The 26,053-nt window shown below is 41.1% G+C and overlaps 1 protein-coding gene and 1 long non-coding RNA gene across 2 annotated transcripts in view; one reads left to right on the forward strand and one right to left on the reverse strand.

Moving 5' to 3' along the window:
- LOC110508672 lies at positions 1-16,229 on the forward strand. The gene is made up of 3 exons (XR_002471341.2): positions 1-87; positions 14,707-14,868; positions 15,039-16,229. It is a non-coding gene; the product is annotated as an uncharacterized LOC110508672 (long non-coding RNA).
- The window catches only part of LOC110508671 (serine/threonine-protein kinase 17A), a 14,485-nt gene continuing 4,085 nt past the window's right edge, over positions 15,654-26,053 (reverse strand). Inside the window, exons 2-7 of the mRNA XM_021589380.2 lie at positions 19,709-19,921; positions 17,614-17,758; positions 17,291-17,417; positions 17,128-17,176; positions 16,845-17,018; positions 15,654-16,645 (exon numbers count right to left, since the gene is read on the reverse strand). Coding sequence (XP_021445055.1) covers positions 16,336-16,645; positions 16,845-17,018; positions 17,128-17,176; positions 17,291-17,417; positions 17,614-17,758; positions 19,709-19,921 — 1,018 coding nt within the window. The 3' untranslated portion in view covers positions 15,654-16,335. The remainder of the gene's footprint in view (positions 16,646-16,844; positions 17,019-17,127; positions 17,177-17,290; positions 17,418-17,613; positions 17,759-19,708; positions 19,922-26,053) is intronic.

Here is a 26,053-nt window from a genome sequence, read left to right on the forward strand (position 1 = left end):
ACTCACGTGATGGACATCTCGTCGGAAGTTATGTGGTTAGATTTTTGTTGTTGTTATAAAACAAATACAGACCTGCTATGACTCTAGGTAATGATGATATTTTCGTTTCTTTACATATATTGTTCACGAATGTTTATATGTATGTGTTTCTGTTCAAGCTAAATTTGTGATGGTTTATGCAACAATATATGGCGACTCCCATGGCACACGAATGTTCTCAGTCTAACTAAGGGTGTTATCACATGGTCCCTTACAGACAATTTTTGTGAACTCGGTGCGGTTGGTTTATTTTTTTGCAGTGTGAACACTAAAGGAACTCAGACCCCGAAACGAGCCTAAATTGAGAACATCACGAGAGGTTGTCTGAGTTCAGTTGGCATGAATTCCGCGGTCCGGTTCCTTTTTTTAGGACACTGAACACAAAACTCCCCAGATTATGTTGTCATTATTCTCGCACTACACTGCTGCAACAACATTAACCCCTGCCATAGCCCCTCACATTAGTGCCACAAAATTCAGATTTTAGTCCAGATTATTTGTTTGCAATATGTGATCTATAGGCTAAGAGAGCTTCATTAACTGTTAATTCGATTGTGGGGTTTGAATAGTGTGAGAAGACAACATGTTTGGTAAGAATCATAACATATGGTACAAAATATATACTAGCTCTTAAAGGGGCTGTAGCCTAAATTGGGTGTACAATTGTCAATTACAGAATTATTTAATCTGCAGTTATTCTGTTAACAATAATATTTACACGTTAATAGTATCTTCTGATTACAATTATGTCTCACTTTTTAAATAAATGCAATATATTAGCTTCCAAAATGTAAGTAGGTATAAGGTATATCTATATCTAGCTGTCCGATAACACAGTCTGATGGAATGGCTTGTCCTGCACTTTGTAAAAACCCACAGTACATTGATTGAATGTTGGAAAAAGATCTTGGTTCCTTTCTAAACATAGCAATGTGAATGCAAGGAGGACTCGGACCACAAAATAGGTGAAGTGCATAGGCAAAAGAGTTTCAGTCCTTGTTCAAAGGTAAGGGCGGTGTGAATACAAAGAGAACTGAGAACTTTTCCTTTTTTTTTCTACCCCAGAGTTCACCTGAAATAGGACTGTGTGAAAACATCCGAAATGTCTATGGTTTATATACGGTCAATGGTTAAGACTCCTTTAGTCCTGACCTAGATGAAGGTCTGAACTCTATTTTAAAAGTACTGAATTTCTTATTCATTTAAGTTTGTTGTAATAGTCTTCGAACAAAATGCTTACACCGGACTACAAGAAAGCTTTGCTTGAACGAATCTCCTAAACTGTCTGCTACGGTGCTGTCCTTGGTTGCGCTTATCCTCGACGATTGTAATTGCACTTTAAATACACCAGATGGCGATGTTGCCACAAGAATCCCAAAGTTTTGACCCTGAAATTAATATGGAGATCATTTTTATAAATACATTGTAAATCTGTACATGTGAGTTCTTCAATGGGGTTTCAGTGTTATATTGTGTTTGAAGTAGTATGTCTTGGTCTTTGCTGGTGTTCTCTGGGTCTGATACAGTCAACACGGTGGATTCGGGCCTATTCTGACTCAAGGGACTCGGCATCGACTCCGACTCGGGGGACTTCATACAGGCCGAGCTCTTCCTGAGTCCAGCGGAATCATATTAAGCTACTCGGGTTCTGGCTAATGGTACTCGAGCCGAGTACACTTCAGCATACCTGGCCCAATTTAACTTTTTCAGAAGTAGGCCATATGAGGTATTTATTCGTCAGATGATGGAAGAATAAAGAAAAAAACGAATTAATGTAATAATTTCACCTAAAATTTGCTGGGTCATTTGCAAGCTAAAATTCGGCCCATTAGGCTATTAGATGGAGAAGGACCGTAGAGAATCTATGCTATAAATTCATTAGATTTTACTACATATTAATTGGGGAACTCCACTCACACTAATTAATTTAAGTTCTTCGGACAATCCTGGCTTAATATCATGGCATTAAGAATTTTTAGGCATATACTGGTGGCCATGTGAATATTAGGACGACTTGGAATACATGATCCACGACAGACAGCACATCTCAGTGTCATAGGCTATAGCCTATTTTTCTATAGTAGGCCTATCGGTAAACACTGAAACATCCTGACAAAATACACCATACAAGTCGCCTAATGTCATTTTCTGGACTTTGTAAACTGTTGAGAATAAACCCATAACTGATCCAAATGGTTGTATTATAATCGGGGCTTTATTTAGGCATAAAACACAAAAGGACGTTCGAGCGGTAATTCAAATGATCCTACATAACTGCAGTTTACAGCCCAGACAATATTTGTGTAGTAATAATACTAAATTACTCATTGCACTGTGTTGTTGTAGCCTAGGAGGTATAATAATTATATTTTCAAAAAACGTAGGCCTATCAATAGTGGTGCGTGCACAGCGCAGCCTGGAGGAACGCAAAGGCCTAGCCTATATCTTCCATTTGATAATCTGCTATTTAGGCTGAAGGAGTGATGCAGCCTACAACCATGCATGTTGAATTATTGCAGTAGACTATTAAACTGTTACAAATGTAGTCTATAGCCTGTTAAAATAGCTAAATAAATAACGACCATAACAGTCAATAGAAAAAATCATGGCGCTCGAAACGTCATGATTTTGGGTTTGATTCTCGGAGCCACAAACTGAAAATGAACCCATGCATACTGCCGCTTCAGATAAAAACGTCTGCTTAATGTCATATTCGTTATTTTTGCACACCTCTCCCAATCAACACTTGTGATTGCTTTATGCCTCGCTTTATGTCTCTCTCAAATGTCAATATGCCTTGTATAGTTATCATTGTTTTAGTTTACAGTGGAGCCCCTAGTCCCACTCTACATGCCTCAGATCCCCCCCCCCCCACCCACACACACATGCTATGGACTGCCTTCCCATTCTGAGGAGACGGAAGAAAATAAAACGGCGTATCTAAACCCTGTAAATTATAAATTTTATCACCAACTGTGTAACTTTGTCATAGTGTTTATTTGTCATGACCCAAAACAAAGTTTAATTCAAGATTGAGACCTAACATCACCAAGATGCTACTATTTCCTATCTGTTTTACAAATCTGTGATTGTAATTTTCAACATACCAAATAGCAGCTTGCTGAAGTATCCTTAATAGGAAGCTAGCATTCCCTCTAAAGCAGGTATTCCCAAACTGGCAATGCCGCCAGGGGTAAGCCAAATACAAATGTGATTCACATAAAAAAAATATTAAAAATGATTCACATTTTCAAACAGTACAAGTACGTTTTCCAATGGGGCTATACATTTGGGTGAGGTTTTTTTCTCGCCCGAGTAGCCTTGTTTCACTGCCAAAAATAAAATTTAACCATCCAGTGTTCATCGAAATAACAACACAATGTCAAATACAGGTAGCCTAGTCAAATAATTTACCTCCAATCACATTAATCGTTACTCTTGCGCAGACATTTAGAAACGAAACATGACATTTTGAAAAATAAGCCACAGGTTTTTTTGAGTGAGAATAAATACGTCTTTCGAGTAGTAAGACATGTAAAAAAAAAAAAAAACAGATACCATTAATAAGAAAGGGCTAGAAGCATCTTATATGGTGAGCTACAGAGTAGCTAGGACAGGCAAGCCCCATACTATTGTGGAGGACTTAATTCTTCCTGCTGCCACGGATATGGCTGGGACAATGTTGGGGGGGAAAGTCCAAAAAAACTATACAGACAACGTCTCAATCAAACAACACTGTTTCACGAAGCATCAGTGACATGGCAGGAGATGTTTTGAAACAATTACTGCTTTGCATACAAGCCAGTGAATTATATGCGTTACAGCTGGATGAATCAACAGATGTGGAGGGCCTGGCAAGGCTCATGGTATATGTCTGTTACGTTTATGGTGGGTCAATTAAAGAAGACATCCTCTTCTGGAAACCAGGACAACATGAGAGAATATTTTTTAAGTACTGAATAGCTTTGTGACATCAAATGGACTTTGGTGGTAAAAATGTGTTGGTATCTGTACTGATGGCGCAAAAGCTATGACAAGGAGACATAGTGGAGTGGTAATTTGTGTGCAAGCAGTTGCTCCCGACGCCACTTGGGTACACTGCAGCATCCACTGAGAGGCTCTTGCTGCCAAGGGAATGCCTGACAGCTTGAAAGACGTTTGCAGTGAAAATGGTTAACTTTGTTAAAGCAAGGCCCCTGAACTCTCTTGTATTTCCTGCATTATGCAATGATATGGGCAGCGACCATATAACGCTTTTACAACATACAGAAGTGCGCTAGTTATCAAGGGGCAAAGTATTGCCACATTTTTTAAAATTGAGAGATGAGCTTAAAGTTTCTTTACTGACCATTATTTTCACTTGTCTGACTTTTTGCACGATGACGAGTTTCTCACACGACTGGCCTATCTGAGTGATGTTTTTTCTCACCTGAATGATCTGAATCTAGGATTACAGGGACTCTCCGCAACTATATTCAATGTGCGGGACAAAATTGAGGCTATGATTAAGAAGTTGGAGCTCTTTTCTGTCTGCATTAACAAGGACAACACACAGGTCTTTACATCATTGTATGATTCTTTGTGTGCAAATGAACTCAGGCTTACGGACAATGTCAAATGTGATATGGCGAAGCACCTGAGTGAGCTGGGTGCGCAATTACGCAGGTACTTTCCCGAAACGGACGACACAAGCAACTGGATTCGTTATCCTTTCATGCCCTGCCTCCAGTCCACTTACCGATATCTGAACAAGAGAGTCTAATTGAAATTGCAACAAGCATTTCTGTGAAAATGTAATTTAATCAGAAGCCACTACCAGATTTCTGGATAGGGCTGCGCTCAGTTTCTTGCCTTGGCAAATCGCACTGTTAAGACTAGAGATGCACGATATATCGGCGAACATATCGGAATCGGCCGATATTAGCTAAAAATGCCAACATTGGTATCGGCCCGATGTCTAGTTTAATGCCGATGTGAAAAATCGATGTCAAAGCTGACATGCATACCTATATAACGTAGGTGCGTGACGTAATTACGTAATGTTACGAATTGCGCTATTGTTCAGATGTTGCCCTACCGGAGTTACACAGTAGTGGCGTCACTGCTATTAGCTTCATGACAAACTATGGAATGCCGTTTGGGTCTTTGCGTGTCAAAAAAGATGCACGTCAAATAACATTATTTGACAGTAACACTGTGATGCGTTAAATAAGCTTTTAATTGGACACATCAAATAACACAGTTCTATTATAGAATCTTGTGTGTTTTGAATTTGCATGTGCAAGCCAAGCGCCATCACTACTATCAGTAGCCCTGTCAAAGCTGTACAAAAAAGTCTGCAAACACCAGCCACGAACCATGTGTTTACAATACCACGTTGGTAATAAAGCATTATTTGATCGACCGCAACTTCTGGGGTACCCAGCTAGAACCATTACAACCAGCCTAAAAACAATGACCAGTAGAAACTGCAGTCATTTTCACTACTCTTAGCAATGATTTAGGAATCCTTGTAAGTATTAGCTAGTTAGAAACTTGTTCGCCTATTGAAATTGAACTTCAGTTTATGAAAATAGATAGCTAGCCAGCTACTTAACCCTGTGCCCAAAGCTAACGTTATAAGCAACCACCTAGCTTCATCTGGCTAGTGAGACTTGACCTGACTGGGTTAGGTGCTGTGAAGCTAGCCACTAGAAGGATTAGGCACAATAGTGGAATTTGCGGTTTGCCTTCAAAATAAAAGTAGATCTTTGAAAGTAATGCAGAAGGTTACAATTGGTGGAATCATGCCATATTTAGACTAGATCATGTTTAACAAGGTTGGAATGTGAAGCAATTAAATTGAGTATGTCTACTCAGTGACACCCACAGAACACAACTGTGAAGAGTTTACACAAATATTAGCGTTGTAGCTCTTATCGCAGGACTGTGACTGTGTGAAATCACCTCCCCAGTCAGCCTATTGTGTGTATTGACATTCATATTGCACTGTACAGCTTTACCTAAGGATTGGGGATTAATGAAATGGGGTAACAGTCTACTCAATATCCAATATGTTTGTTCCCAACGTCGTCCTCAGAGTTATCAGACTCCAAAACATCCCCACAGTATTGTTTTTCCTCTGGAATAGTGTTCAATACACAGGTTGACAATAAATGTGGCTCAATTCAGTTGTTTCAAAGTCCCGCAATAAGAGCTACGATGCTAATGTTTTCTGGGTGTCACTGAGTAGACTGATACCCCATGTCATTGATCCACAATCTATAGGTAAGGCTGTACAGTGACATAAGTATGCCCCCACTGCAATTCTAAAGTATAATACATCCAGTGTGATTTCAACAGAATTTTGTCAAATTAACAAATTATTGTCTTTTGTTGAATTTACATAACATTCCAACCTCGTTTAGCATGATCTATTCAAATATGGCTTAATTCTACTATTTGTATTAATTTGCATCACTGTCAATGACATACCTCTATTTTGAAGGCTAACCGCAAAGTCTACTTGTGGCTAATCCTTATTGTGGCTAGCTTCACATAGATAGGTCCGGCCACACTTAAAATAACTGTCTTATAAATTAGGGTTATTTTAGATGATGACACTTAGCTATATAGTTAGCTAGCTAACGATAGCTACTGAAACAGATTATGTCATTATGCTATGTTTTTGGGGAGGAACATTATTTGCATCCATGAGCTAGCTAGCTTTTTTTATGACCAGCACTGTGTGCGTGAGACAACTTTACCAGCATCATAGCATACATATCGACGAATCGTTGTGATATATGAAATACGAGTGATAGTGTAATCAATGTTTAATAACTACGTAAAAAATGTATTAAGGCGTTGAATTATTATGCGACGTGCAGTCATATTCAGGTCCTGATTGGTCAACAAGCTTATTTGACACGTCAAATAGTGTTATTTGACGTATATCTTTTTGACATACAAAGACCCAAACGGCGTTCCATAGAATTCCTGATTGAGAATGAAATGAACAACAAAACAGCACAGCAAGTAAGTGAAAGAAATATATTTTCATTATATTTTACTGGTAATGGGGACATATGTAAATAACAACAAAGTAACTTTTTGGTCAGTGTGTGTGTGTTTGCAACCTTTATTTAACTAGGCAAGTCAGTTAAGAACAAATTCTTATTTACAATGTCGGCCAAACCTGGACGGCGTCCATGGGACTCCAATCATGTCCGGATGTGACACAGCCTGGATTCGAACCAGGGACTGTAGTGATGCCTCTTGTACTGAGATGCAGTGCCTTTAGACCACTGTGTCCATGTGTGTTAACTATTTAACTAGAATGCTTAAAAGGATGCAAACATTTTAAATATTGGTTATCGGTATCGGGTTTTTGGGCAAGGAAAATATCGGATATCGTTATTTGCCAAAAATGTCATCGGTACATCACTAGTTAAGACACTGATGCCCTTTGCAACCACGTACCTATGTGAGAGTAGATTCTCGACCCTCACTAGCATGAAAGCTAAATACCGGCACAGACTGTGTGTGGCAAATGATTTAAGACCGACTCTCTCCAATAAAACCCAACATTGCAGACTTATGTGCATCCTTTCAAGCACACCCTTCTCATTAACCTGTGGTGAGTTATTCACCATTTTTGATGAACAAATACGGTTTTATATGTAAGATGGCTAAACAAAGAGCAAAATTATCGGTTAGTATTATCTTATTATTTGTGCCCTGGTCCTATAAGAGCTCTTTGTCACTTCCCACGAGCCGGGTTGTGACAAAAACTGACACTCATTCTTATGATTAATAAATGTATCGTATAGTGTGTGTGTGGCAGGCTTACGATGATTGAAAGTGCACTGACCCTGTTGCTAGAGCGGGTACGCAGCTGGAGGTTGAATGTTTGAAGGGGTACGGGACTATAAAAAGTTTAGGAACCACTGCTCTAAAGGAACAAGAAATACACAATCCAGCAGTGGTGGCTGCTGCTCGAGCCGAACTCGGTGCCCGTCTTTCCAGCGGTCATTGTGAAAATCAGTCAGGTGGTTAACAGTCGAGGCCAGCTGGAGAAAATACCAAAAAGTTGTAGCTATTGTAGTTCATCGCAGTCGCTAATTACTTTGACATTGCAGCTAGCTTCATTTTGTCCATTATTAACGTCAGCTAACGTTAATGTTAGCTATCTATCTTAGCTAACTGTTAGAGCACAGGTGGCTAGCTAAATCAATACGGTTAGGTTCTAGCCTATGTGATATTAGTTAACGAATTGAGCTAGCTAGTGTTTTTGTTTGTAAAACATCGGTAGTCTAGCTATGACTAGGCAAGAAAGCACCCGGTTAACATAGCTAGCTAACATTATCTATCTAGCTAGGTCCAGTGTCACTGGCAGTGAGACACAAAGGACTCACGTGAGCCTAATGCCCCGTGTACACTAGCACACGGTGCCGCATGGTGAAACACCGCTTCCTATTCATTTTCAATGGAAGGAAAGTGACGAGAAGCTTAGAGGGTGGGGACCGTTGGGCAGCGCGAACGTGGCGTGGGAGGCGGTGAAAAAGTAAGAAATTTCCCAACTTTATGCAAATCACCAGTGGCGACTGCTGGGCGATGACCAATCATATCGAGTGGTTCCCATGATGAATTTAATGCTATGCGACCCAAGGCTGGAGACATTCTTCAGCAAAGATGGCTGACAAAAATACTAGGATGGTAGCAAATGTACCTTACTGTTCAAAAGTTTGGGGCACTTAGAAATGTCCCTGTTTTTGAAAGAAAAGCACATTCTTTGTCCATTAAAATAACATGAAATGTATCAAAAATACAGTGTAGACATTGATAATGTATTAAATGACTACTGTAGCTGGAAACTACTGATTTTTAATGGATAATCTACATAGGTGTACAGAGGCACATTATCATCAACCATCACTCCTGTGTTCCAATGGCATGTTGTGTTAGCTAATCAAAGTTTATCATTTTAAAAGGCTAATTGATCATTAGAAAACCCTTATGTTAGCACAGCTGAAAACTGTATTTCTGATTAAAGAAGCAATAAAACTGGCCTTCTTTAGACTAGTTGAGTATCTGGAGCATCAGCATTTTCGATTACAGGCTCATAATGGCCAGAAACAAAGAACTTTCTTCTGAAACTCATCAGTCTATTCTTGTTCTGAGAAGTGAAGTCTATTCCATGCGAGAAATTGCCAAGAAACTGAAGATATCGTACAGCGCTGTGTACTACTCCCTTCACAGAACAGCGCAAACTGGCACTAACCAGATAAGAAAGAGGAGTGGGAGGCCCGGGTGCACAACTGAGCAAGAGGACAAGTACTTTAGAGTGTCTAGTTTGAGAAACAGACGGCTCACAAATCCTCAACTGGCAGCTTCATTAAATAGCACCTGCAAAACACCAGTCTTAACGTCAACAGTGAAGAGGCGACTCCGGGAGTTCCTCTGTCCAGTGTCTGTGTTCTTTTTTCATCTTAGTCTTTTCTTTTTATTGGCCAGTCTCTCTTCACTGTTGATGTTAAGACTGATAAAAAACTGATTAAGAAAACACCAGTCAATCAATCAATTTATAAAGACCTTCTTACATCAGCTGATGTCACAACGTGCTGTACAGAAACCCAGGCTAAAACCCCAAACAGCAAGCAATGCAGGTATAGAAGCACGGTGGCTAGGAAAAACTCCTGAGAAAGGCAAGAACCTAGGAAGAAACCTAGAGAGGAACCAGGCTATGAGTGGTTGCCAGTCCTCTTCTGGCTGTGCAGGGTGGAGATTATAACAGAACATGGCCAAGATGTTCAAATATTCATAGATGACCAGCAGGGTCAGATAATAATAATCACAGTGATTATAGAGGGTGCAACAGGAGTGAACAGGTCTGCACCTCAGGAATAAATGTCAGCTGGCTTTTCATAGCCGATCAATCAGAGTATCTCTTCTGCACCTGCTGTCTCCAGAGAGTTGAAAACAGCAGATCTGGGACAAAGTAGCACATCCGGTGAATAGGTCAGGGTTCCATAGCTGCAGTGAGAACAGTTGAAACTGGAGCACCAGCACGACCAGGTGGACTGGGGACAGCAAGGATTCATCAGGCCAGGTAGTCCTGAGGCATGGTCCTAGTGCTCAGGTCCTCTGAAAGAGAGAGAGTTAGAGAGAGCATACTTAAATTCACACAGGACAGCCGACAGGAGAAATACTCCAGATTGAACAGACTGACCCTAGCCCCCCGTCACAAACTATTGCAGCATAAATACTGGAGGCTGAGACAGAAGGGGTCAGGAGATACTGTGGCCCTGTCCGATGATTCCCTCGGATAGGGCCAAACAGGCAGGATATAAACCCACCCACTTTGCCAAAGCACAGCCCCCACACCACAAGAGGGATATCTTCAACCACCAACCTACTATCCTGAGACAAGCCCGAGTATAGCCCATGAAGATCTCCCCCACGGCACAAACCCGAGGGAGGGGCGCTAACTGAAGTTTATTTAGTGCTTTATCCGGGTAGCCGGAAAGTAGAGCATTACAGTAGTCTAATCTGGAAGTGACAAAAGCATGGATACATGTTTCTGCACCATTTTTTGGACAGAAAGTTTCTGATTTTTGCAATGTTACAGAGATGGAAAAAAAGCTGTCCTTAAAAGTCTTGATATGTTCGTCAAAAGAGAGATCGGGGTCCAGAGTAACGCCAAGGTCCTTCACAGTTTTTTTGAGACTACTGTACAACCAAGATTAATTGTCAGATTCAATAGCAGATCTCTTTGTTTCTTGGGACCAAGAACTAGCATCTCTGTTTTGTCCGAGTTTAAAAGTAGAACATCTACTTCCTTCTGTCTGAAACACAGGCTTCCAGGGAAGGCTATTTTGGGACTTCACCATGTTTCATTGAAATGTACAACTGTGTCGTCCGTATAGCAGTGAAAGTGAACATTATGTTTCCGAATGACATCACCGAGAGGTAAAAATTATAGGGAAAACAATAGCCATCCTAAAAAGAAGCCTTGAGGATCACCAACATTTATCAGACAAACTGATATCTTTCCGACAGATAAGATCTAAACCAGGCCAGATCTTGTCCGTGTAGACCAATTTGGGTTTCCAATCTCTCCAAAAGAATGTGGTGATCGATGGTATCAAAAGCAGCACTAAGGTCTAGGAGCACGAGGACAGATGCAGAGCCTTGGTCTGACGCCATTAAAAGGTAATTTACCACCTTCACAAGTGCAGTCTCAGTGCTATGATGGGGTCTAAAACCAGACTGAAGCATTTCGTATACATTGTTTGTCTTCAGGAAGGCAGTGAGTTGCTGTGCAACAGCTTTTTCATTTTTTTTGAGAGGAATGGGAGATTCGATATAGGCTGATAGTTTTTAAATTATTTTCTGGGTCAAGGTTTGGCTTTTTCAAGAGAGGCTTTATTACTGCCACTTTTAGTGAGTTTGGTACACATTCGGTGGAAATGGAGCCGTTTATTATGTTCAACATAGGAGGTCCAATCATAGGAAGCAGCTCTTTCAGTAGTTTAGTTGGAATAGGGTCCAGTATGCAGCTTGAAGGTTTAGAGGCCATGACTATTTTCATCATTGTGTCAAGAGATATAGTATTAAAAAACTTGAGTGTCTCCCTTGATCATAGGCCCTGGCAGTGTTGTGCAGACTCGGGACAACTGAGCTTTGGAGAAATACGCAGATTTAAAGAGGAGTCCGTAATTTGCTTTCTAATGATCATGATCTTTTCCTCAAAGTAGTTCATGAATTTATCACTGCTGAAGTGAAAGCCATCCTCTCTTGGGGAATGCTGGTTTTCAGTTAGCTTTGCGACCGTATCAAAAATACATTTAGGATTGTTCGTATTTTCCTCAATTAAGTTGGAAAAATAGGATGGTCGAGCAGCAGTGAGGGCTCATCGATACACCTGTATTTGTATCGAAGAACTATTTGGCCTGCCGGCCAAACCCTCCCCTAACCCGGACGACGGTGGGCCAATTGTGCGCCGCCCCATGTGTCTCCCGGTCAAGGCCGGCTGCGACAGAGTCTGGAAGGCATGCATCAAGGACCCCACACACCCAAGCCACGGGCTGTTCTCTCCCTAATCTTCGGGCAGATCAGAGCATGAGGTCCAACAGGCTCAGAGGCCGTTTCTATCTACAGCAGGGATGGGCAACTTTGATGGGGGCAGGGCCAAAAAATCTCAACTCATGAGGGGCCGCAGTTGCTTGAGAGTCTTGGTACCAACAGCCCCCCCAATTTCCAACAATTCTACACACAAGGAAAAGTATGTGAACCCTTTGGAAATAGCTGAATTTCTGCATAAATGTGATCTGATATTCATCTAGGTCACAATAGACAAACAGTCTGCTTAAACTAATAACACAGATTATGCATTTTCATGTATTTATTGAACACACTGTGTAAACATTCACAGTGCAGGGTGGAAACAGTATGTGAAACCTTGGATTTAATAACTGGTTGACCCTCCTTTGGCAGCAATAACCTCAACCAAATGTTTTCTGACAGTCAGGAGGAATTTTGGACCATTCCTCTTTACAAAACTGTTTCATTTCCAGAAGGTGTATTTTCTTCTGCTGAAGCCATTCTGTTGTTGATTTACTTCTGTGTTTTGGGTTGTTGTCCTGTTGCATCACCCAACTTCTGTTGAGCTTCAATTGGCAGACAGCCTTACATTGTCCTGCAAAATGTTTTGATAACCATGGGAATGAATTTTTCTGTCGACGATACAGTAGCAAGCTGTCCAGGCCCTGAGGCAGCAAAGCAGCCCCAAACCATGTTGCTCCCTCCACCATACTTTACAGTAGGGATGAGGTTTTGATGTTGGTGTTGGTGTGCTATGCCTTTTTTTTCTCCACACATGATGTGTGTTCCTTCCAAACAACTCAACTGTAGTTTCATCTGTCCACAGAATATTTAGCCAGTATCGCCGTGGAACATCCAGGTGCACTTTTGCAAACTTCAGACATGCAGCAATGTTTTTTTTGGACAGCAGTGGCTTCTTCTTCCTTGGTGTCCTCCCATGAACACCATTCTTGTTTAGTGTTTTACGTATTGTAGGCTCGTCAACAGAGATGCTAGCATGTTCCAGAGATTTCTGTAAGTCTTTAGCTGACACTCTACGATTCTTCTTAACCTCTTTGAGTATTCTGCGCTGTGCTCTTGCAGTCATCTTTGCAGGACGGCCACTCCTAGGGAGAGTAGCAAGAGTACTGAACTTTTCCTTCCTTTATAGACAATTTGTCTACCATGGACTGATGAACAACAAGGCTTTTAGAGAAACTTTTGTAACCGTTTTCAGTCAACAATTCTTAATCTTAGGTTTCCTGAGATCTCTTTTGTTTGAGGCATGGTTAATCTCAGGCAACGCTTCTTGTGAATAGCAAACTCTAATTTTGTGAGGCAAGGCAGCTCTAACCAACATCTCCAATTTCATCTCATTGATTGAACTCTAGGTAAGCTGACTCCAATTAGCTTTTGGAGAAGTCATTAGCTAGGGGTTCACATACTTTCTCCAACCTACTCTGTGAATGTTTAAATTATTTATTCAATATAGACAATTTGTGTGTTATTAGTTTAAGCACACTGTCTATTGTTGTGACTTAGATGAAGATCAGATCACATTTGAGGACCAATTTATGAAGAAATCCAGGTAATTCCAAAGGGTTCACATACTTTTTCTTGCCACTGTACATAAGAGAAAAACTGCTGATGCACAACCAAATTTCACCTGGTGTATTCTACTATTCTAACTCGCAACAGTAAATTGAGACCCCATCCCTGATCTACAGCCATCCAACTGCTGAACACTTGAACTGAACTGACCACCTCCTCTGCACACATCATAACTACTGCTACCAGACTCTTATTATACTGCTCAATTTATACTTGCCCCCCATCCCCAATACACATGTAAATATTGTACTATAAATTGTGCCTTCCTGTATTATACTTATGCGAAATAAATACTGTATTATTCTATTTCCATTGACTTCACGTTCGTATTCTTATTTTTGTACTATTTCTTATTGTTGAAAAGGAACCTGCAAGTAAGCCTTTAGTTGGACGATGTATACACTGTACATATGACTAATAAAACTAGTTCATCCAAAGTAAAGTGACATGTTGGTTTTCTAAGTAGTCTATGGACAAGGTATGACAGCAATCCATGCTTTGGATTCCATCTGGGCTTCATGTCCAAATCATCAATAAAGTATCTAAAAAAATATTTTGAAACTATAAATGATTTGGACATGAAATGGTAATAGGCACCATTGACTTGCATTGGATTTGTGCCAAACAAAAAAGTTAGTGTTTTAAAACAGTGTATAGGTAAACAAAACCAAAGCATGGATTGCTGTCCATAAACATCTTACAGGAAACCAACATGTAATTTGTGTGAACTATCCCTTTAACAAAGTATATGATGAAGATGACAAACGTTAACAGAAGCTAAATAAATATTTCATGACTTGATTCAAATTATCTGAATGTGGTCTCCTTTTGATGCACAGATCCTGATGAAATGTGGGATGATTCAGTTCAAAGAATTGGGGTCTGACCTTTTTTGGCAAAAATAAAGTTATGGAAAGCAACTAATCCAAGCAAATTTGTCATTTCAAATAGATTATAACATCTTTCTAACATTGTATATCTGTCATTGAACAGTCTACTCCCCAGGGTCGTCTTGACACTGGTACAGAGTGTGTGCTACTCAGAGCAACAATCATTAGGGTCTCACCAAGCAAACTCCAGCAGATGGCCATCTACACCACCTTGTTGACTGGTGCTGGATGATGCATTACCTTCTGCAAATTAAGTATCACTTAGGTCTTGTCATGTTTATCTTCATATCATATCATCATTAGAAAGAGGCAACATAACATGGATCATAATACAAATGTGTTAAATCAAGACAAGATGTCCTCACCTTACACTTCAAAAGGAATGACCTAATACTCATACATTGTATTTTTGCCTGCACTCATTTTATTTTCTAGAGATCTTCTCCAGGTTGGACTACCACAGTCCTAGCCCTTGAGCAGCTGGAAGCCAACCAGACAGCCATGGACATTCTGGGAGCACCACCCCCGAAGGTCCACAACATCCATCTGTCTGAACCGGCACAACTATGTGGAACGTTACTGCTCATTCCTCCTACATGGGAGCCAACTAGCAGCATAACTGTTTGCTATCAAAATTCTAGTGGCAATATTATTCTATCGAAAGACAGAAAATTGATTGATACATAGAATGTAAGTCCACACTGACCTTCAAAGTACATGAAGGTCGTTTGACCTAATGCATACAGTACCTTTGTCTTCTCCCTGGCAGCGCTAGGCGGAATTTAACAGGCAGTGCTGTAGAGGGTCAGCTTAGACCACACCACTGTCAGATAAGACAGGACTTGACACAGCCAAACTGGTCTTCCTGATCTGCTCACCAGAACTAGTGCGATGAAGGTATAACTGCTGCACTCGTCCGTCTCCTCATGTCAGTCGCAGACTTGTAGCCATAGCACTTTGACATGCATTCTTTCAGGACACCATTGGACCTCGTTTTGACAACGGCAGACACAAGATGCTTCCCAGTTTAAAATCACCACAGAAATATAATTGCTTTGACCAATGTTTATTGATGCTTTGTACATCCTCAAGACATTTACATACATTGTACAAGGAAATAAGTGCCATTTATGCATCACATGTCATGCACATTCATTATAAACAGTGCTGTCCTGAGCAATATGTACATGCCTTAGGAGAATGAAGGTACTGTAAAGAGCAAATTAACAATGTAATTGCTTAGTACAAAGCCATCATATCTTTATAGCCGGCACTTGGAAAAAATAAATTTAGTTATTGGTTCCAGTTGTACTATACACAATCTGTGCAACCAGAAAATGTCTCCCATAGTGTTCTATTGCACTGATGTATGATTGATTAATTAGGACATTACTATTTATTCACAGTGAAAATGAAATATAAGACATGGAAATAATCAGTGATATAGATTAATTGAAGTTATGAACAATTGTACTCATGAAAGCTGAACGTACTGCATGAATATTAGGAAAAGAATGGTAAACAAGCAGAACATGAACGACATTGACCGAATGTGAAAGAATGGCAAACAAAACGTCAGTTCATTAAAATTGTTTTAAAATTAATAAAAATGTGATGCAGACAGAGACATAGTTTGGCTTGTGAGTGGAGACTGTGGTGTGTGGTAAACGATTTACAATCAATCAGTAAAGATCCCATCTACAGTTGGAGTACTTATAGGCCCACCCTTCTATCAGAAGATGGTCTTCTGTAGGGAGCAGCGTGGCTCCTCGAACGTGAACCGCTTAGAGACAGCCTTCGCATCCGGAAACAGAGTCTCTGGGTTGGGCACCGTTGGCCGGCACGGACCTATGGTGTAGGCTGCTACTACCATCAGCTCCTCTACCACAGGACCTTCCTCCTCTGAGGATAATGAGGAAGGGGGGGCAGGCTTGGCGTGTTCCCGTTGGCAGATCTCACTGGTGATATTCTCTTCCGTCTTCTTCTGGGCTTGATCCTGGAGCCAATGATGTCTCAGGCACTCTTCAGCAGTGGCACGAGACCTTAGACAGGGTAGAGAGGGATGGCTCAGTATCCTACATTGTTTTCTGTTACATTTTCAATAAAATCAAGAGTATGAAATTCACTGTTATGCTTTTATCAAGGTCTTCAATTGAGGTGGAACATCTACCTAGGAACTACCAAAATCGCTAAAACGAATAATTTGTGAATAATAACAATATTGGTTTGGGATAATCTCACTTGGGCTCTTTGATGAGGAGTGACTGGATGAAGTGGATGGCTGAGAGGTCCTGGAGTTCATTCTCTGTGTAATCAATGTTGATCTGGGAGATGTTGAGGAAAGTCTCCTGCTTGTCTTCTCCAAGAAATGGTGAAGTCCCCGTCAACATCATGTAGGCCAACACCCCTATGCTCCTTGGTTCGCAAGACATAGCATACCAAATTATCTGTTGCCATTGAAAGAAATGGAACCTCTGTCATCACTAAGTCACAAACATATAGGTTGAGATTTTACTCATCTTACCACATGTCAGTTGCAGTGCTGATTGGTTCATAATTTAGAATCTCTGGGGCTGCAAACAAGAGAAACAGTGAATATTTTTGCTAAAGTAAGACGTGATCATCCAAGTTGTTTTTGAGTCAAAGTAAGTTCAATAAAAATACAATCAAAAGGGGTTATCACTCACCGACATACTCTGGTGTGCCCATGATCTCCCTGAGCTCCTGGTTCTGACACAGCCTTCTGGAAAGGCCAAAGTCCACTATCTTTATATCCCCCAGAGGACAGGCACTGGTCAGCAGGATATTCTGAGGCTGAGAGGAGGGACAAGACCATTCAATGGGACAGTGGATGAGGATCATTGAATCGTTCAGCGTTTCCTCTGTTCATTGTCATGATGTTATGGAGAACCGTTTAATCTGAGCTTTCTTTCCAAAATGTTTAAACATAATGCTAAAATGGAGAACAAAAATCAGTCAGATGTCACAAATACAGCCTCATACTATGCACCTTGAGGTCCAGGTGGACAATGTTGTTCCTGTGTAGGAAGGCCACACCCTCCAGGATCTGTCTCATTAACCATTTGACCTCCTCCTGGGTGAAGGCCTCATCTCTCTCGGCAACACACTGGTTAAAGATCTCCCCTCCCGCCGCACTATGGAAAAAGACACACAGCCGAGTGAGAGTGGTTTATTGGAATGATGGAAAATGTCCCTGAGGACACTGTAGTGGAAAAGACGAACAGGATACTAACAGTCTCTCCACATAATCAACACCTATTTGGCGATCCATAATTCAAACTGAAGAATAGAGTTCATTCAACAATATGGTCTAAGTAAAATAAAACACTCAAAACAGTGTTTCTGAAATTAATGGAGGTACAAATTTCAAATTTAGACAAAACAGTGTCCTTAGCTGTCCTCTTTGCCCCTGTTTATAGACAATGTGAGAGGATGACCAGTATTTGGTCTCCAACTCCAGTGAGACAAACAGCTCAGCCAGTGACCTGATTCTCACTCTGGTATCCCAGTCCAAGCGGTTCAATTTCTCATTTGTTTACTAGTTTCAAGGACAGAAAAAGAGCCTCAACGGAATTAAAATTGAGGGTGGAGTATGAGCAGTGAGGTAGGTGTGTGTGTGTGCACACGAGCATGTGGGTGTATAGAGGTCAGTGCATGCACACAAGCGTGACTGTGTGTATTGTGGTTGATGCGTGTTGGCAGAGAGGCGTGTGTTTTTCCTCTGGTCCAGGCAGCCAAGGTGATGAACTCCCTATTGCACAGCAGCGACCCACTCCGCTCTGGGTCACTCCCTCCCTCTGCAGCCCCTCGGTGCCTGAACAGAGCTCCGCTATCCCCCTATCCCAACTTCCTCATTTGACTGCTATGCCCCCAGAGTATCTACAAAAACAACCAAGTGTCATTTGCAAATGACACCTCTAGCCCCATTCAGATCATAGATAATTATCAATACCAAACAAAAACAGCAGTTCCGCTCCATTTCCTACCAAACTGGAGAATGCCCCATTATTTATTGTAATGTAGAAGTCTCTGACCAAGCCAAATAGTATGAGATCTCAACTCACAATTACCCTTTGTCAGAGCATTTCTGTTTTGCTTTTCTCATGCGGACAGACCACTCAATAGGGCAGAGAGCCAAGCTTTCACTCACTGGGCACCTTCAAAAGGAGAAGATTAAAACATGAATACAACAAACAAAATGTAATCTGGTCAGAACTATAAATATCTCAGAGTGAGTACTGCCATTGACCTACTCAGTTGACAATCATCTGAAGCACAGAAAACACATACAGCAGCCCCAAAACAACTCACAGTACACTCATCCTGATATTTATCCTATTGAACCACAATTCCATGTCTCTGATGGCATTCAATTCTCATAGTATTTCAAATATCTCCTCTTAGATTTGTGCATTCATTGATTGGACTGGTCATGAATTAGTCATTGGAGTGCCACCATGGGCCAGTGAACAGATACGGCACCATTGAACGTGCACTTTCAATTCGATAGGGCAGTTTAAGGCAAAGTTCCCTGTTAATATGGAGAATATAAATAAAAGTTACAAAACAATAACCCTTCAAACTATTCAATGTCTGGAATGCCTTCAACACAATGTTGTCATAAGTCTTATAGAAAAAACTACTCACTCGAGTGCAAAGTTAGTAGATGAGCAGCTGTTCCCAATGGTAGTAAGCAGCAGGGTTCTGACATCCTTCTAGCCTGCTCTACACTAGTCAGCGAAGCATGACAGACGCTACAGCAGGGTTTAGTGTTAGCTGGATTACACTCCTACTCAGGCAGAGGGAGACCGGTGGTCTTTCCAACTCACTGCACAGTTTTTCCAACTGACTCGCCGATTCCCTGCAGTGGGGATTGTGGTATTCATCGTTAGGAACGCGTGTGACGACTTTCTGCAAGCTGCTCTTCTTAGCAGAGCAAAGCTGGAGATCGGAACTAGAGCTTGACGTTGCTAGTGAGCTTGAAGATGTCATGCTGGCAGGTGCGCACACACACAGACAACGTTAACAGTGAATAGGTGTTCATGTAGGTGTACACACAAACAGCTGTTTGGATTAATACTTACTACTCGAGCACCAGGACCATCTCTGTCAGGGTCTCGTAGACTTGGTGCAGGTTGATAATTCTGTGGCTAGTGTTGGTGAGCTCCAGCACAGCGATCTCATGGAGCACCTCCACTCTGCAGTCCTGACCCTTCCTTCGCTTCTTCAGGAACTTGGCTGCATACTCTGTCCCTGTGCTCTTCTCCATGCACATTTTCACTATGGCAAACTTTCCCCTGGAGACAGATGGGGAACTTAACGTTAAAAATATTGAAGTACCGGCCTTAATGATGAGCAAACTTCCCCCTACGATATAAGGATTTAAAAAAAACAGGACTACAGTGTGACTAAATAGTAATGAATCCGTTTGAGAAAGCCAACTACAGTGATACGATAGTGATTGTTGATGGTGATTACGCATCTTGGTGGATAATCAAGATAGTAATTTACATCACACTGCTTTGTCCTCCCTTTACTAGAATCCTTACACCTGAATGCAGGTAGACATTAGGGTGAAACGGCCATCTGTTGTCATGGTCACTGAATATGCCTTCTCCCTGCATTTTCATATTCATTAAAATCATTAGTAAACAAAGACGACCTTCAAACTCACCCAACCATTGATTTTAAAATGACCCACTTTTAAATGACCCAGTGTCCAGACAGAGAGCCATGCTGTGTTAATCAATGACCTCATACAGTATTATTGGCTGGCTAGCGGTCATGTTTTGGCTCTGGGCTTGATGTTCCATTGACTACCTCTACCCTCACATGCAGTGAGATTCAGCAAACTATGCCTTCATACATAGACCTACATATTAGGGCTCCCGAGTGATGCAGCGGTCTAGGGCACTGTTCTAAGTGCTAGAAGCATCACAACAGACCCTGGTTCGATTCAAGGCTGTATCACAACCGGCCATGATTGGAAGTCCAATATCGCAGCGCACAATTGGACCAGCGTTGTCCGGGTTTAGCTGGGGTAGGCAATCATTGTAAATAAGAATTTGTTCTTAAAACTTCTTAAAGATGATGCGGAATCTAATCCCAGTGCAGGAACACCAACGGGCGGAAATTTCAGAGCGCCAACTATAGTTTTTTTTCGATAAAACTCAAACTTTCATTAAAACACACATGCAAGGTACTGAATTAAAGCTACACTCGTTGTGAATCTAGCCACCAAGTCAGATTTGTAAAATGCTTTTCGGCGAAAGCATGAGAAGCTATTATCTGATAGCATGCATCCCCCCAAAATACCAGAACGTCACCTAAACAACAGATTTTGCGGTAGCCGGCGCTACACAAAACGCAGAAATAAAATATAAAACATTCATTACCTTTGACGAGCTTCTCTGTTGGCACTACTATATGTCCCATAAACATCATAATTGGGTCTTTTTCCTGATTAAATCCGTCAAAGTATGCCAAAAATGTCCATTTATAAAGGCAGTCTGATCCAAGGAAAATGCAGCTTTACACGACGCAACGTCACTTTTAAAATGAACAAAGTTGCCTATAAACTTTTACAAATCACTTCAAACGACTTTTGTAAACCAACTTGAGGTATTAATAAACGTTAATCGATCAAATTGATCACGGGGCGATCTGTATTCGATAGCAGCAAGTCTTGAAATCATCGTCCATTTTTTTCACTTTCATAATTTCCTGGGTGCACCCCAAGACAGGAAGTGCCTATACGTCATCCCACCAAGGATAAACGTGCAAAGAAATGCCAGTATTGGCGACATCGTGTGGAAGCTGTAGGCGTTGTAAACGGAATCTCATCTATTTTTTGTCGCCTTTGACTGGCGGATGAATATTTTTTTTGTGTTTTTGGTGAACAGTTTTCCCTGGGATTTTTACTCCTAAACACGCCCTGTTATAGCCACAGACACAATTTTACCAGTTTTAGAGACTTGAGTGTTTTCTATAAACACATACTTATCATATGCATATACTATATTCCTGGCATGAGTAGCAGGACTTTGAAATGTTGCGCGATTTTTAACAAAAAGCTGCAAAAATTCGCAGCATCCTTAACAGGTTTTAACTGACTTGCCTTGTTACATATAACATGTCAAGGACTGTAACAGACAAGGAAGTCACCATCAACCATGCCCAATACTATAACCTCAATACATAATAATATTGTAGCAGGTTCAGAGTAGTGCCATGCATGCCTCAATCCCTTAATCCAGTTATTCAAAGCGGAGTGTCTTTAGCCTTTAACCCAGGCTGACGTTGTTAACCCTTGCTGCTGCTGATAAACCCATTCATGTCTTTAGTAGGGAACAGGTGTCTCCATTAAATCTGGTTGTGCGTGTGTGTTTGGCGAGGGGGATTGCCTAAGTCAGGGGAGGCATAGCTTTGTGAATCTCAAAAGTTCCAGTGCAGTCAAAAACTTGATTTTCCTGTTAGGACACACAAACCCAGCGCTCAGTGCCGTTTAATACAAGCATGGCCTTATTTCTATGACAGCATATTGGATGCCTGTCATTCATATTACATTCACCCATCTCAATGTAACATTGATAGGTTTAGGCTACTACGTGATACACACATTTTTCCTATACACATCATGAGGTTGGTACAACCTAGCCTATGAATGAATGTTTACAACGTAGGTGCACAGGTAGAGAGGACATTTGAGTACTCAAGTTGACAGACATTGACACATTCAATATCGTCTTGCACAGTCTTACCTGCATCTAGATGATCTGGGGTGTAATCATTAGTCCAACAGTTGCAAACAAGAGTTTCTATTGGTCAAATTCAGGTATGTTTGTTTATCTCAGTTTCATTCCGTTTCAGAAATGTTTTAAACAGAATCTGCGGAATGAATACACACGATCACATTCAAACACAGTTCACTTTCATAGCAGCCTTTGATCGGTCTCCTCTTCACTTCACTTGTGGACTACAGTGCAACGCATCAGCGGTCTAAAGCAAAACTTTCATATCATAACTGGTAACAGCTACACACAGCCTACATCAGTCAACATAGCTACTATAACTAACGCATTAGGAAACCCAGTGGCAATAAATTAATAAAAGCTTACCTTGACTTGGCACACACAGAGCTCTCATCTCCATTTTTGAAGAAATTAATCTGATCAACTATTGTCAGAGTCAACTACTCACCACATTTTATGCACTTCATTGTTAGCTAGCTGTAGCTTATGCTTCAGTATTAGCTTCATTCTCTAATCATTTGATTGAGTGGACAACGTCAGTTCATGCTACAAGAGCTCTGATAGGTTGGAGGATGTCCTCCGGAAGTTGTCATAATTATTGTGTAAGTCTATGGAAGGGGGTGAGAATCACGAGCCTCCTAGGTTTTGTATTGAAGTCAATGTACCCAGAGGACAGAAACTAGTTTTCCTCCGGCTACACCGTGGTGTTATCCCAGAGAGTGCTGTTGAGGCTACTGTAGACCGTTGCAAAAATGTGTTTTAATTTATTATTTGGTGAAGTGAATATATTTAGTATAAATGTATCTAAAAAGGATAACTAACATTTCACTATTAAAACATTTCTGAAAGTCACTGAGGGTCCTCCCCTGAGGATCCTCCACTTACACAGCCCTTCAGAAAGGATTAAAACTTTTTCACATGTTGTGTTACAGCCGGAATTAAAAATTGATTTGATTGTTGGTCACTGGCCTACACACACACATAATACCCCATAATGTCAAATTGTAATTAAGTTGACATTTTTACAAATTAATAAAAAATGAAAAAGCTGAATGTCTTGAGTCAATAAGTATTCAACCCCTTTGTTATGGCAAGCCTAAATAAGTTAAGTAAAAATATGCTTAACAAGTCACATAATACGTTTCATGACCTCACTTGGTGTGCAATAGTGTTTAACATAATTTATGAATGACCACCTCATCTCGGTACCCCACACATACAGATAGGTCCCTCAGTCAAGCAGTATATTTCAAACACAGGGAGGTTTTCCAATGCCTCGCATATTTGTAGATGGGTAGGGAAAAAAAGAAAAACAAAAGCTGACATTGGGTGAAGTTATTAAAATTACACTTTGGATGGTGTATCAATACACCCAAAGAGAGAGAGGCATCCTTAACTCAGTTGCCAGAGAAGGAGGAAACTACTCAGATATTTCACCACAAGACCAATGGTGACTTTACAACAGTTGCAGATTTTAATGGCTGTGATAGGAGAAAACTGAGGATCAATAACATTGTACACTAGGGCCTAATGAACTGTAACTCAGTAAAATCTTTGAAATTGTTGGCATGTTATGTTTATTTTGGGATTTCAAATAGAATACAAATAGGCATGTTGGTCACAGATGCCTTAAAAAAGGTATGGTCATGGATCAGAAAACCAGTTAGTATTTGGTGTGACCACCATTTGCCTCATGTAGTGCGACATCTCCTTCACAGAGTTGACCAGGCTTTTGATTGAGGACTGTGGACCCACTCCTTTCAAGACAACAATGGGCCTCAGGGTCTCGTCACAGTATCTCTGCATTCAAATTGCCATCGATAAAATGCAATTGTGTTCATTGTCTGTTGCTTAGGCCTGCCCATACCACACTGCCACCATGGGGCACTTTGTTCAGAAAACCACCCACACGTCTGCCATCTGCCCGGTACAGTTGAAACTGGGATTAATCCGTGAAGAGCACAGTTCTCCAGCGTGCCAGTGGCCATTGAAGTTTGCCCACTTTAGTCGGTTACGAGACTGGTGAGGGCGATGAGCACGCAGATGAGATTCCCCGAGACGGTTTCTGACAGTTTGTGCAGAAATTCTTTGGTTGTGCAAATCCAGTTTCATCAGCTTTCCTAGTGGCTGGTCTCAGATGATCCCACAGGTAAAGAAGTCAGATGTGGAGATCCTGGCCTGGCGTGGTTACATGTGGTTGCGAGGCCGGTTGGACGTACTGCCAAATTCTCTAAAAACAATGTTGGAGGCGGCTTATGGTAGAGACATTAACATAAAATTATCTGGCAACAGCTCGTGGACATTCCTGCAGTCAGCATGCCAACTGCACACTCCCTCAAAACTGTTTGCTTGACTGTCACTGAATACGGGTTCGAGTCGCGGTTGGGGCTATCCCCCAAATTCGCTAGTAAAAGCAGTGCATCAAAGAGTGACCCCAAACTCCCGGCCCTAGTCATGTCTGTTTTATTTATAATTTATGAAAATTAAATTGCTGCTAGCTATTACCTAATAAACAACTTTGATCTAAATGATCACAGAAGAGCTCGAATTATAAAAGTCACCAGTGTGTCTGCCCAACATCTCCAGGTAAAAAAGGTATAACCATGCAGCCTCAGGAGGTCTGGCTCCAACTACATTACCTACATCTCAGACAGTTTAGCAGGGAAATGTGAGAGACTTGTTTTCAATGAGAGAGATTAGTCAAATTGGTGGTAGAGCTATATTATATGTGTGCTATTTCTATGCTTCACATTTAAGTTTTGTTTGTGTCTTTTACTTTTGTACACCTTCAAATACACTACATGACCAAAATTATGTGAACTGTTGCCACAAAGTTGGAAGCACAGAATCGTCTAGAATGTCATTGTATGCTGTAGCGTTTAGATTTCCCTTCACTGGAACTAAGGGGCCTAGCCCGAACCATGAAAAACTGCCCCAGACCATTATTCCCCCTCCACCAAACTTTACAGTTGGCACTACGCATTTGGACAGGTCACGTTCTCCTGGCATCCAGATGGTGAAAAGTTATTCAACACTCCAGAGAGCACTTTTCCACTGCTCCATAGTCCAATGGCAGCGAGCTTTACACCACTCCAGCCAATGTTAATATTGCGCATGGTGATCTTTGGCTTGTGTGTGGCTGCTTGGCCATGTAAACCCATTTCATGAAGCTCCCGGCAAACAGTTATTGTGCTGACACTGCTTCCGAAGGTAGTTTGGAACTCTGTAGTGAGTGTTGCAACCGAGGACAGAATATTTTTTACGCACTTCAGCACTCGGTGGTCCCATTCTGTGAGCTTGTGTGGCCTACCACTTCGCGGCTGAGCCGGTTGTTACTCCTAGACGTTTCCACTTCACAATAACATCACTAACAGTTGACCGGGGCAGCTTTAGCAGGGCAGACATTTGTTGAAAAGATGACATCCTATGATGGTGCCACATTAAAGTCACTCAGTAAGGCCATTCTACTGCCAATGTCTGTCTATGGAGATTGCGTGGCTGTGTGCTTGATTGTATACACCTGTCAGCAACAGGTGTGGCTGAAATAGCCAAATCCACTAATTTGAAGGGGTGTCCACATACTTTGGCTTGTGTGTAGCTGAAAATACTATATTTTTGGTTATGGAAAAGATATGTCACAGCAGTTTAGATGATATAATAATTCTCCACACTATACTT

This window comes from Oncorhynchus mykiss, chromosome 28 (genome assembly GCF_013265735.2).
Source record: "Oncorhynchus mykiss isolate Arlee chromosome 28, USDA_OmykA_1.1, whole genome shotgun sequence".
Classification (NCBI taxonomy): domain Eukaryota; kingdom Metazoa; phylum Chordata; class Actinopteri; order Salmoniformes; family Salmonidae; genus Oncorhynchus; species Oncorhynchus mykiss.